We start from the raw sequence: 14,758 nt of genomic DNA, 5'->3' as shown, positions 1-14,758 counted from the left end.
AGCTTGGCTATACTGATAAGGTGAAGGTAAAATACTGTCTTTGGCAGGCGAGCAGGCCGAGCCAGGCTCCGCTCGCCTCGCAGGGAGTAGGACAGAGTTCATGAAGGGGGGCATCCCACGTTGCAGTTCAGGAGGCAGAGATGATTATTAAAAGAGGCTTGATGGCAAAAAACAGGGCCTAGCTCGCACAGAGCCAGAAATACAGAAAAGTGCACCATACAAAGACGGTGGCAAGGCATATTTAGGAACTGAATATCCAATCCATTCATGGTGGATCTGGAAGAGGACATGTTAACGTTGGACGCAAATGTATTTGCGTCTTCATAGCTGACACAGGAGGGAAGTTACATGCACTTTAATCTCGTACATGGAGACGGTGGGGTACACGGTAGGGAACATTTCTTGACCATAAAATTTATATTTCCTCACATCGGAAAATAACACCTTTGTGGCCACAAGCGAATGGGATGGCAGAAAGGTTCATGGGAACAATTAAGAAGGCGGTACAGCGAGCGTAGATAACGCAGAAATCGATAGTGCTGGCCCTATGCCAGATACTAAGGGACTACAGGAACACTCTTCACAGCTCTACATGCCGGTGCCTGGCCGAGCTCGTGCTTGGACGCTCGAGCAGGACACGGCTACCGCAGATGGACATGACGACAAGTGTGGAGCGAAGCAACATAGTTGCCAAAGATGTAGAAGCAAAAGCAACGATGAAGGCATACGCCGATTAAAGGAGGCATGCCACTAAAGCAAAACTAAAAGAAGCAGACACAGTGGTGGTGCAGCAAAGACAGCAGAGGAAATCAGACAGTGCGTTCTCAAAAGATACTCTGACGGTGACGGAAATGAGAGGACCTATGATAACAGCATCCGCAGGGTGGTATCACATCACAAGAAACAGCTCGCACTTCAAAGAACTGAAGACAAAAAAAGAAGAACAGCAGGCACCAGTGCTGGAGGCTGTTAAGCAGGAAGAAGATGCACAAGTGAACAACGGGGAAACACGGCCTAGAAGGGAATGATAGAAACCACAGAGACTGATTGAAGAGATGTAATTTGACGACGACCTGTGAGGATCTCTCTCTCTCTCTCTCTCTCTCTCTCTCTCTCAGTACTTCTCTACCAGTGTCCACAGGCCGCGTCACAGAAAATGTTTGTTTGCAACAAGGTGGGAGATGTCATGCCCAGACAGTGGGCACTAGGACCCTGGGGTCAGAGGTGTGGTAAGGAGGACACCGGACACCACTTCCGGTCAGGGGAGCAGGGCGGGACATTCAGGGGACCAGGGGGACGAGAGGCAGGACGCAAGGATAAGCTGTACATTGAAGGCAAGAATAAAGATACCTGAAAACGAAGTCACCGTGTCCTGTGATCCTTGTGGGCGTCACGACACTACAGGAAAAATAAACCTCTTTAAGCACTGGGACTCCAACAGAAGAAGGTCATTGGACGTATCCTGCAGAATGAACACCACACAAAGACACTTGCATTATGAAAGGACCCTTGTGTTAAAGTAAGTTCAGAATGACTTGGTTGGCAAGGCTTGCATTCTATCTAATTACCTGAGGATATTGAAACAGAAAATCAAGTCTCTTTCACAGACATTCATGGTAGTGTTGGGCAGCAGTAAGAAATAAACACTGTGACAAACAATTCAACACAAATCGAATGTGCATAAATGGGATGCAACAATGTGAAAACTTCAAAGACTAGAACTGTCCTGTCTGATAGCTGCGAGGGTCACTGCACAAAGATGAGAGCCCCACACAGCTTGAGGTAAAATGTACTGAAGAGGCCAGAAAGGAGACAGAAAAGAGACAGCCCCCTACTCTGACCAATCCCTGCCTTCCACTCCATAGTCCTTCACAGTATCCACATCATCTGGCGCTACATGTTATACAGGACCTATGTGGTTTTCTTTTATGTTGGATCAAAGACAAGCCTAAAGCTCCCAGTCTTGGCAAGAAGGAGATGGGGTTGGTTGGGTCCAAATGAATGCAAGACTACTGGAGCAAAAAGGGAAAAGACCCCTTTTCTCAGAACGTTTGACATCCTCCCCCTGAACTTCTCAACACTGACACTCTCTCAACTCTGCTGACTCTGTTAGCACTCCTTGTACCCCATCCCACTCTCAATGCACTGGGAAGTCTCATGAGACTGTGCAGCTCCAGGACACCTACTACCCTACCAGGGCCATAAGAGGACCGGCCAGAAAAACTGACTTTGATGTGTCTTCCTGCATTCTTGTTTTAACTTCAAAGACAAAAGTATTCATCGATTTCTCAACAATGACTGCAAAAACCCTAAGGCAATCCATGTCAGCAAAGCAGTCCCTCTTTACATTCACATGCTTTACCTCGTCCTACATTCCTTATGAGTATTAGCTTTTTCCATATGAGGTGTTTCTGCAGTTTTATTTTCAAACAACATACGACTCTGGCATGGTACATATAGTGAAATTAATTGCTCCATGGGACTGGGTCTGGGAATGATTGAGAGCCCTGAGGATAAAGGCAGCACAAGGGTCTCACGGTGCCACTTCACAACAACTTAGGAGACACTATTATCTGGAGGCAGGTTTTAGATTTTGTTCAAGCCCTGAATGTAAGAGCTGCTCATGTACTGTAAGAATGCCAGATGTGTCTGCCTGTTCGAGAAATTGCACTAAAAATAATGTAAATAACACTTACAAATGCAATTATTTAATTTCTTTAACATTTCTATTAATTCTAATTTAGGATCTCAGAGCGCTTTACATATTATACAGAAACTATCCATACTAATATAATAAAGAGAGAGCCCAAACCTTTGAGGTGGGTAATCTCAGGAACCACAGCACCAATCACAAACACCCAATACAGCGTTGGAAAGGGCAGTTGCAGCAGAAGGACATAGGCTATGCAGACGCCCACCATATACATTTAAAAGGTAAAAGAACCGTGCCAGCAAAGTAGTCCCTTGTGGGCGTTTCTGCGTTGTGCTGTGAGCGTGTGCTGGGGGCGTGACAAACGCTGGGGGCGCCCTTCATGCCATGTCTTATATCGTGTGCTAATCCCACCCTGCTCCCTTTAAATATCCCTGCACCCCATAATCATAACCCATCCTTACTCCTTAAAATACCCCAACACCCTTAATAACTAACCCATCTTAACCCCTATAAATATACTCTGTACCCCAAAACCCAAACCTATCCCTAAACCCTAAAAATATCCCTGTAGTTCAAAACCCAAACCTACCCCTGAACCCTAAAAATACACATGTACCCCAAAACCCAAACCTATCCCTAAACCCTAAAAATACCCTGTACCTCAAAACCCAAACCTACCCCTGAACCCTAAAAATACCCCTGTACCCCAAAACCCAAACCTAGCCCTGAACCCTAAAACTACTACTGTAACCCAAAACCCAAACCTACCCCTGAATACTAAAAATACCCCTGTACCCCAAATCCCAAACCTAGCCCTGAACCATAAAAATAACCCTGTACCCCAAAACCCAAACCTACCCCTGAACCCTAAAATACCCCTGTACCTTATACCCAAACCTAGCCCTAAACCCTAAAAATACCCCTGTACCCCAAAACCCAAACCTAGCCCTGAACCCTTAAAATACCCCTGTACCCCAAAACCCAAACCTACCCCTGAACCCTAAAAATACCCCAAAACCCAAACCTAGCCCTGAACCCTAAAAATACCCGGTACCCCAAAACCCATACCTACCCTAAAACTACCCCTGTACCCCATAACCCAAAACTATATCTGAACCCTTAAAATACACAAACACCCCAAAACATATACCTCAGTACCCCAAAACATATACCCCTATACCCATACTTATCTTATCCAAACATTAAACAAAAAACATGCTTTTACCATTCATGCATTTACAACGAATTTCGTTGTAAATGTATGCGTGGTAAAAGCATATAAAATGTAATGCCATGCGTTATAATGGCATTGCGGAGTCATGGGGCCCGATTCACAGAATGAACTTAAGACTCAATCCTAAACTTACTACTATTTTGGTATTCACAGAATGTACTTACTACTTTTGAAATTCAAAGAATGAACTTACTACTTTTGGCATTCACAGAATGAACTTACTACTTTTGGCAAGCGCCCCCTGTGAGTGCGGTATTTCTTTGGGATCTAAGGAATTGGGGGTAAATATTTTATATATATATAGGGATAGAAAGGACTACATGACAGGCAGAATCTACACTTTTGCCAGAAAATATGACCAAGTTAGGCGCCAGCCCATAGCAAATGCCACAACCAACACAGGGGTCCCTGGAGAGCAGAGCGAACCCGACTTAAGCACAGACTACGAGTCAGAAAATGAAAGCAATAATGGCATAGGAGCTACAGGAGCTGTACCAACACCAGCACAGGAGCTGGCTTTTTTACGGATGCAGCGCCTCACCACCCTAAGACCCAGGATACCGCGCCAACAGTGGAGCAAACCAAATACAAACCAGGACCCACAGCAAAAACTAAAAGCCGCCGCAGAAAAGACAGACGGTGGGGGAAAAGAAACGGCAAAAACAACAAAAAAGCAATACAGAAAGAACAAACGACAATAATGTCAGAAACCAAAAATGACACAGACAACACAGTAATCAACCTTTCAAATATGGAACTATCACAAAAAGAACTTGAAATTTTATCTTTGGGTTTGACTTTCTGTTCTTACACTAACTTTGATTGCGCGCAAACCAGAATTGATTTCTTCCAGTATATGCGCAAATTAAAGCTACAAAAGCATTTCATCAACACCACCAACCAAGTCTCTGACATGCAATCCAACACTCAAGATGACCCAGGATTGAGTGTAGCAAACATGAACGCTCTTAGAGACATGATAGATTTGGAACAAAACAATGAGAGTGAGTTGGTATCATCGGGAACGGCGGCAATTTTGGCAGATATAGACATTTATAAAACTGTGAAAACTAACTTCAAACCACGTTCTGTTTTTATGCCAACTATGCCTAAAGACGGACTAGACCTATTTACAGACTGTGTGATTAAAGACTTGAAAGATCTGTCAATGCGCAGCTCCAGTGAGTTCTTCAAAAATTACCAAAACAAAGACCTCATGTATAACAAACTGATGGACAAAATCAAAGCAAGATCTGACATCGTGATAAGGTGGTCCGATAAAGGGGGAAACATTGTACTTTGGCCACTGGAAATGTACAACAAGGAGGCCATGTTACAATTACAATACCATGAGTGCTATTCAAGGATCAGTCCCTCGCACATTGTTGGGATACAGGCGAAATACACCAATGCACTGTATAAATGGAAAGGAATGGGACTTCTGAGCAAACAGGAGTTTGAATTTTTGAAAACAGACTACCCGGTGTCCCCTCAGCTGTACCTTATCCCCAAGATACACAAGAACGACAAAGAGCCACCGGGAAGACCCATCATTGCAGCTATAGGTGGCCTCTTTGAAAGCACTAGCATCTTTATTGACCATTTCTTGCAACCATTTGTATCACGACTTCCAGCATACATAAAAGACACTGGAGACTTTTTACGTAAAATCTTCAATGTAAAATGGGAAACTGACTATGTATTTATGACTTTAGATGTGCAGTCTCTGTATACCAGTATCAGACACCATGACGGGCTACGAGCCGTCAACCATTTTCTGGGGCAGAGACCTATAACATTGTACAACCACACCAAAATGTTATTAGAAATTACAGAATGGTGCCTGACTAACAACACCTTCCTCTTTAATAGACTCCACTATAAACAACTACAAGGATCAGCTATGGGTACCTGTTTCTCTCCCAGCTATGCGAATTTACACATGGGCTGGTGGGAGGAACAGGTACTAGGAGTCAAACATGCAGCCACATTAACCAAAAATGTACACTGAACACAATAAAATTCAAACCAGAACCTACCGTAAGCCCACTGCAGGAAACTCAGTGCTACACGCACAAAGTTTCCACCGGCACAATCTTAAAGAATCCATACCGTATGCAGAATGCCTACGCATGACCAGAAATTGCAGTACCAAAACAGGGCTCACTGAGGCAAAAGAAAATCTGTTTTCCAGATTGGAAAAAAGAGGGTACAGCAAAAAAACTTGCAAGAAAGCAGATACCAAATGCAGAACATTAAACAGAAAAGAGCTTCTGTTTACCCTGAAACAAGCCCCTGTCACACAAACACCTACCAGGGAACCTCCCAGACTTATCACAGGTTTCAATGCCTACCACACCCAGGTGAGGAAAATACTGTCCGTTGGTAAGAAATGATCCTGCCATCGGGGAAATGTGTGGGAAAAGACCCTCCATTACCTTTAGGAAAGCCAAATCAATGAGAAATCATCTGGTCTGCAATGCCCCAATCCTGAAAAAGCCAGCAGATTGGCTTACAAACCAAAAGGGCTTCAAGAAATGTATTAAATGTAAGGCGTGCAAGCATGGTATGAACACAAATAAAGTAGATGTGCCTTTCAGAAAAAAACCATATTCCATCACAGACAAATACACCTGTAAAACGGAATACGCAGTATACGTTTTGGTTTGTATCTGTGGGAAACGGTACGTGGGGAGTACAATTCACACAGTACATGTTAGAGTTCTACAGCACCTCCGAGCGGTAACAAATGATGACCCGGCCTATCCTGTGGCCAGACACATCAATAAGGTACATGCAGGTGACATTCAGGTACTGTTGTACTTTGTCATCGATAGTGTCCCTAAAAACACCAGGGGGGAAACCGTCTCCAAACTCTTAGGAGATTGGAATCAAGATACATAATCCTCTTGAACTCCAAGATACCTAACGGCCTCAATGCAGATGAGGCTCTTAGCGTACATTTGTAAGTCACAGTAGAACCAACTACTATAATCGCTATCCTCTCCCCAGTTCCCTTTCTTCATTCTAGAAAACATCTGCTGTTCGCTTTTTAACCTCACACCACTTTGTACATATGAGCACAATTACCACCCCTAGACTCTGTAGTTTTTCTATTGGTAGTGTAAGCTAGTTGTGACAGGCATGTCGTCTCATTATTTTTTGCAATATGTGTGTGTTTTCATTGTATAACTTTATTCTCGAGGTTGTATTATGGTAAACTCTCAAGGAAGAAAAAACGTGTATATTTGTATGCATATTTGAAATGGGAGTGTTTAGAAAGATTCCATGTGACAGACAGGTGGAGTTCAACATTTGTGGCTATGTACACAGCGCACCTTCACTTAGGCACGATACCACAACTATCAGGTTTCCCTTCTTTGTCCACTTGGAGAAGAGGGTTTAGGCGCCTGCGGTTTTTAGACAATAGCCTAGCACTACTGACATGCGATACACATAGTTAGGCTATTCAACACACACGGGTACTATCCCAGGGCCTCCGTATTAATTTGGGCCTGTGACATGACGAACCAGTACAACCCTTAGACAAGGGCCCACCTAACTCACTCGCTAGTTACTCACGTAATCACTCCACCCCAGAGGTCTTAGAGAACAGTGACGAACACTCGACCGGACAGAAATGCGAAGCAACAGCGCGTAACCCGAGTACCGATACTTTTGTCACACATACACTTTATTACTCACTGCTAGAACACCGCCGCAGACAGAGACTGCCGAACCACACATGCCCAGCGTGTTATTAGAAATGAAGGAATCACTAGGCTGACATTGCGGGGAGGTTTCTATAGCAACTGCAAAACGTGTTAGCAATGATGACGTTACATAGGAATGTGCACGCCTTAGGAACTCTTCTATGTCTGCCAAAACCTAGCGTTGCTAGCATAGTCATGGCAACAGGGCAGCAAAAATGTAAAACAAGCTGAATCATACCATGAAAAAAGAGTCAAACATGCATGATGTAATGTCATAGGGGTATAAATTAAGACACAGAATGCAGAGATGTAGTGAACAAGGCGGGAGCTAACCAGCGAAACACGTCAAAGCAGCCTACAAGTGAATAAAACGTATTTGGAATTCGAAATTTCACGGAGTCAGTGCCTTTCTTAAAGTGTGAAGGTTGAAGTGTTCCTGATATATATATATATATATATATATATATATATATATATATATATATATATATATATATATATATATATATATATATACTACTATTATAAAGAGAGAACTGTGTCCTTTGAGGCGGGTAAACTCCAGAAGTACACCACCAATCACAACACCCAATACAGCACCACACCATATACATTAGGGGGGAAAGAACGTTAGGAGAAAAGTAGTCCTTGGGCGTATGCATACAGTGATATGAACGGGCGTCATGGGCGCATACAACGCTTGCGAGAGGCGCAATGGCGTGTGGGCGCGGCGTTACGTAAACGCGGCGTTCAGCATCCGGACAGGAGCGCAGGGAGGAGCACGGAACTGACACCCTGTTCAGTGCAATGTCCGCCACCATCATGATGAAGAGAGTGGCGGTGACAGTGGAGCCGTGGGGAGGAAAAGTAACGCGCCGTTTGGCGTCTGGCCAGGAGCGCGGGGAGGAGCGCGGAACCGACACCCGGTTCAGTGCAATGTCCGCCACCATCATGGTGAAGAGAGCAGCGGCAACAGTGGGGCCGTGGGGCTGAGATGGCCCCCGAGGATGGCGCGGGCTAGGATGATGAGAGGGTATGGAGTGAACGGAGGGGTGAAGGGGACTGAAGAGAGGTAAGGGAGTTCCTGGTAGGGTGAGGAGAGGTACACTTTTGGTAGGTTGAAGACGTGAGACTGAAAGCAAGGACATGGGTAGGATGAGGTGGGGGTCTGACTGAGGTGTCAAGTGTAACTGACGGGTTGAGAGGGTGTAGAGATTAAGAGGTGACATGGGTTAATGTAATAGGCTGAGGAGGAGATGGGGTACACATGGGAGTGGGCTGAGATGAGGGAAGTCTGAGGTGAGTGTACTCGAGTAATGGGGTGAGGATGAGGTGACTGGGTTCAGGAGGTTTGGGGGGGTAGGTGCGCAGGTGGATGGCCGGGACAGGTGAAGCTGAAGCTCTCAGAACAGAAGGCCAGGTAGTTTGAGGGGAAGTGGGCAAAAAGACGTGATTGGTAAGAGAGAGAAAGGAGCTGCCCTTGTCCGGGGTGCGCAATGCTGGTGGGTACCTTTCACCTCGCAAAGCCTACCCGGACAACGCCGGGAAGGGCTGATAGTAAATTATATAAATATGTAAGTCAATGTACAGGGTATATATTTTTACTGGTTGTCCAACCACTCCAGAATAAAGTCTTCGAGTGGGTAGTGTTGAGACAACTTTTACCCTCACTTTCCTATTCATATCACATATAAACAAAAATAACCAGCTCCACTGTAATCAGGTGTCGCAGCACACCTGGATGGCACTCGGCTATCCTGGTGGGACCCCGATGATGAAGCATGTTACCAACCAGGTTGGTGAGTGAGGGTCTTCTAAGGACAAAGGATTGTCCCAGATTTGGTCGCAGGGCTTGTACCTCAATACCGTACTAACTGTACAGGTAATCAGTACCCTCAGTGGTTACTCCTACATTTGTTTAATTACATTTTCAACCCATCACATATATACTGTTACATTTCGAAACCGTTACCTAAGAAGGAAAAATACAAGTTGGTACAGGTCGGTGCAGGGGAAAGACCATATATGGGAGACAAAGCGCTCTTGGTTTAGCTCATCTCATTATAGCAAGGTCGTGAGGGTAACTCCCTTCTGCTAACTCAGAGAGAGTCCGTACAGCACCCCTCGGAATGTGCTTATCCAACCTACCCTCACCTACAACCTTGACAGGCCTTACATGCAGAAGCAGCAGGTTGCTACAGTGATACTGTTTCTCAGGAGAACGGCTTGAGCTAAATGCAATGTTAGGTTTTCACTAATCCCTTGAGTGAACCAGGCCACAAAATGGCGCCGGTCAAACCAAACAGTACAGAGTATAATTAGGTGCAGAAACGTGTAACACTGTTTATACTAATCCCTATGTTATTACATATAGCGTGCGGATTGGTGTTTGTGTCTCTACATTAGCCTGCTAGGTACATCGCGCTAATTACTAAAAGTAACTACATGTTCTACTAGGCCTAAATCGAATTCTTGTTCCTCAAACCCTCCTTTTAGCGTGATGTAGCTAACTAAAATGGAAGTACTAATCCTGGAAGACTTCCTCATCAGTGGCCATCAGCTCATGAATCTCCTGCTGGAGCATCTGAATCTTGGTAGGGACATGGGAAGGGACACACATGGCTGTCACTTTGGTGGCACAATAAGAGCAACAAGCCGAAGCACATTGCACACAAAGGCAACAGGTAAAAATTATACCTGCTGCTCCGGCTACTATCAACAATAACCTCCAACCCCAAGTCGACAAGAGCCCCCAGAACCAACCAGAGAGTGACCAGGACCCATTTTCGGTGTGCATTTCAGCCGCGATGCGGTGCAACCTTTGGATAGCCAAATGAACTGTGGGGGCGGAGTCTGGAATATACACACAGCAGGAGCTGCCGATCACTCGGCATGCTCCCCCTCGATCAGCCAGGATGACGTCAAGAACCATCCGGTTCTGGAGCGAAACGAGTCTCGTGGCCTGAAGCTCTACTGTAATATTGGTCATGATATCGGTGGTGATATTATTGACATTCTCTACTATCCTGGACAATTGTCCTATTTCCCTACTATTGAATATGGGTCCCCAGAAAGGGACCAATCCTTTACTATAATCTGTGAACTGTTGCAGGGAGGTGTCAGTCTGATCAACCTCAGTCATCTCGAGCTGTCTCCGCTGCCTATTGGGAACTGCTCTAGCGCAAATGAGTTGGTGTGTTCTTTGGTAGTCTGACGGTGCTATGTATACAGGGGGGTACAAGAAGGACAGATAATACTGACCTGCCCAGCCCCGAGGTAACCAAGTGTAAGCGTTTTCCCCACACACGAAATACACATTTGGTGGTGTTAACAGTGGAGGGCTACTGAATATTTTCATTCTATAAGTATAATTGCAGATACAACTACCAACTTGCACATGTCCCATTCCTTGTACACAGAAATCGGAGGAAGTATTCAAAATGGGAACGGGCACGATACGCTCACTGGTGACGTTTCTAGCAACGAAGTGTTGGAAAAACTGCGAATCGTTAAAGTTAGCAAAGTCATAAAGTTCATCTTTTAACCAAGTACTATTTTCATTATCTGTATACAAATTCATACAGGCTTCTGGGTCCAATGATCCCTGTCCCCCATTTCCCTCTGGGTCGAATCCCTGGTGGGTTTCAATGTAAGCTAGGATCATTCCATAGTCCTTTTCTATGTATTGTTTGGGATTTTCTACATAGTGGTTATACATAGCGGAAAACATTTTAAACCATGCTTCACAGCTCCCTAAGTAGGACAAGGGCAGTGAGAGGAACAGGTCATGTTTATGCATAACTGATGGCAAGAATCCACAAACCCAACAATCGGTGATATTAGTAGCGCTATGGGTTTGATGGAGCATTTCGACAAATACAATCTTTGCATAAGTCTGGCGATGCCTTTCTTTGTAGGGTGCTAAAGTGAACATGAAGTGTTCAGGCGGGGCAATGGTAGAGGGCATCAGAGTTTGCATAGGATACTTATACTCTAAATATATGAATATACTCATGAAGATAGCTAATATAACTGCTATTACTAACACAAAGGCTACTTTTACATGTGTGGTCCAAGTAGAAAACATTGGCTCATAAAATGGAAAATATCGTGGTGCAATTGGAAACTCTTCTTCAGGTACAATACGACTAAAAGGGTACATTCTTAAATAAAAGTCCAAAACTAAACTCGGGTCTAGCAGTCCGTCCTGCCAGAGGGTTCTTCTCCCTGTGTCCGTCAGAGTCTCACAGGCAGACTCCTATAGTTCATCTCAAGGAAACAAAACGTCGTTGTCAAAGGAATCCGATGTACAACCTGGCCTTTCACAAGTGTCAGTCTTTCTTTCTGAACAGAGCACAATAACAAAAGTTCCAGCTCTCAACGGGTTCAGTCCAGTGTTTTGCTCAGGACCTCAGACCCGAAATCTAACAAACCCTGTCTATTCAATCAAGTCTTTCCTTATCTCCTGGCAGTGGTGTCTGAGGCACTGTGATGTTTTCTTGGCCGTAGGTTGTATTGCACATGACCCGGAGCTTCCTGATCAGAAAATACCAAAGAAGGAACCTTTCCTTGACCAGAGCATCTGCTTACTGGGATATCAATGACAGGGTTAAGGGCAGTTGCGGGTTCAGCTGAGACCGGTTCGCCCGATCCCGTCACTCCTTCTTGCCTTTGCTCTATTTCGCAGGTGTCGGAAAACGGCACAAATGCAGTGGCTCTCTTGGTTTCCTGGGTCAAGATTCCACCATATTGTCGCTGATCATGAGGAAGCGGGAGTGGCAGCCGTTTCAGATGGGAGGCATGTATCCAATGCTTCCTCCCATCCACCTTTACAGCCGTCCGGGTCACGAGCAGGACTTGGTGTGGCTCGGACCACCTCAGAGCCAAGCTGGTGTCCCGCTGAAACCTCTTAACCAGTACCCACTGGCCAGGTTCCAAGCGATGTCCGGGGCCCTCTGGCGGAGGCTGCAGTACAGATGCTACCTGTAATCGATCAACATAGGATATTCAATATCAGAAAAGGACCGTGGTCTAGGTACCCCCCATATGTTGGCTGGTCGCCCAAAGGTAATCTCATAGGGAGATAGACCAGAGCGAGAATGAGGGGTGACTCTTAATGACATGAGGGCCAAGGGCAGAGTGTCAGGCCATTTTAAACCAGTGCTCTCCTGAATTTTAGCCATCTTCAGCTTCAAGATCCCATTATACTTTTCCACGAGCCCTGCTGACTGGGGGTGTCGGGCTGCATGGAATTTCTGTCTTACTTGCAATCCATTACAGAAATGTCTAACAAGGGCCTCATGGAAATACCCCCCATTGTCCAACCAAATCAAATGGGGCAAACCAAAGCGCGGTATGAACTCCTTGATAAGGGCCTTTGCTGTAGCCAAAGCAGTATTCTCTTTCGTTGGGTAGGCCTCAACCCATTTACTGAAGGCACAAACCATCACTAGCACGTACTTTAAATTGTTGACGTGCTCCATGTGGATATAATCCATCTGGAGTACTTCAAATGGTAATGTTGGGGATGCAAAACTTCCACTCAAAACATTTTCTGCCTTCCCCGTATTGTGTTGCAAACAGACCATACAGTATTTGACCAAAGGGACAGCCGTCCTTTGTAGGTTGGTTATTCCATACTGGGTCTAACAGGGCACAAATTCCTTTAGCTCCAACGTGGGCCAGACCGTGGGCCATAGTTACAACGGCTTATACCAATGCATTGGGTAATAGCCATCTTTGCTTTTCTGTCAAATCAACCCAACAGTTATTCTCATCCAATCTCCCCACTTCCTTCTCCCATCGCTCTAATTCGGCTGGGGTGGCTTCCTTCTGCAGTTCTCTCAAGCTTTCTATGGTATTATCAAACAAACCAGAATCCTCCACCCATCTTGCAGAGGACATTACAAACATGGTCGATACTGTAGACAGGGCCGTTTGCTTGGCAACCTGATCTGAAAAAGCATTCCCCTCGCCCACTTCGTCCACCACTGCCTTATGGGCACTACATTTTACTATGGCTAGCTTCTTGGGTAAAGTTAGGGCATCCAATAATCGTAACACCAGGGGACCATTCTGTATTTTCTGACCATGGGAGGTGAGGAATCCCCGCTCCCTCCACAACCGCCCAAAGCTATGGGCTACGCCGAAGGCGTATTGGCTGTCTGTGTAGATGTTAACCTCGAGCCCCTCACTTAATTCACAGGCTCGTAACAGCGCCACCAATTCAGCAGACTGGGCTGATCGATGGGGAGCTCGAGATGTTTCAACTACTGTTTTCAAGGTCGTGATTTCATATGCAGCTGTTGTTGTTCCATCTGCTAACTTGAAACAGGACCCATCCACATATAACTCCCCCTGAGGGTCAGACAGAGGAATGTCTATGAGGTCAATCCTGCCCTTCGTTTCTTCTTCAGTTCGAAATATGCAATCGTGTACATCATTTGTAGTTTCACTCGAAGGGAGAGGTAGCAATGTGGCCGGGTTTAACGTGGCACATCGCGTAATCGTAATGTGTGGAGCAAATTGTGTCAATTCATATCCAGTGAGGCGTGCGCTCGTTATATGCTGTGTCTTAGTTTTATTTAGCAATGCGTCTACAGCATGCGGTACCATCACTGTTAGACCAGAATTTAGGACGAGTCCTTCTGACTGCCGGATGGCCACCGCAACAGCTGCCGTGGCCCTCAGACAGCTAGGAAGTGCTCTGGCGACATTTTCCAATGTGGCCAACAAATAAGGGCAAGGTCTTTGCTTACCACCAAATCCTTGCATTAACACTGAAAGCGAGCAACCGTCAACCTCATGCACGTATAATACAAAGAGTTTATGGTAATCAGGAGTGCCCAAGACGGGTGCAGAACAAGGAACAAATTTTAAAAAGTCAAAAGAATGCTGACAGTCATCCGTCCAAGGGAGAGGTTCATGCACATCTTTAGTGGTTAAATGCAACAAAGGTTTAGCAAGAAGAGAAAAATTAGGTATCCATTGCCGACAGTAAGTGGTGATGCCAAGAAAAGCATAAACTTCACGTTGGGTGTGAGGGACAGACATGTTAGAGATGGTAGTAATACGCTCCGGAGTCAAATGCCTACCCTCCTTCGACAGCAGATGACTTAAGTAGGTCACCTCCTGTCGACAGTATTGAAACTTAGACAG

The 14,758-nt window shown here is 45.3% G+C and overlaps 1 protein-coding gene across 1 annotated transcript; it reads right to left on the bottom strand.

The window, feature by feature from the left end:
- Positions 1-10,124: 10,124 nt before the first annotated feature.
- LOC147736521 (uncharacterized) lies at positions 10,125-11,762 on the bottom strand. Its single transcript, XM_086953765.1, has one exon. The coding sequence runs from the start codon at positions 11,760-11,762 to the stop codon at positions 10,125-10,127; it is 1,638 nt and encodes a 545-aa protein (XP_086809891.1).
- Positions 11,763-14,758: the final 2,996 nt, after the last annotated feature.

Source organism: Lissotriton vulgaris, chromosome 1_2 (genome assembly GCF_964263255.1).
Source record: "Lissotriton vulgaris chromosome 1_2, aLisVul1.2, whole genome shotgun sequence".
In the NCBI taxonomy this organism is placed as follows: Eukaryota; Metazoa; Chordata; class Amphibia; order Caudata; family Salamandridae; genus Lissotriton; species Lissotriton vulgaris.
The sequence above is the reverse complement of the archived record's forward strand: the minus strand, read 5'-3'. Positions and strand labels throughout refer to the sequence as shown.

Excerpts from the sequence above, each read along its gene's own strand:
- LOC147736521 (XM_086953765.1), bottom strand. The coding sequence starts at position 11,762 with ATGTACCCTTTTAGTCGTATTGTACCTGAAGAAGAGTTTCCAATTGCA.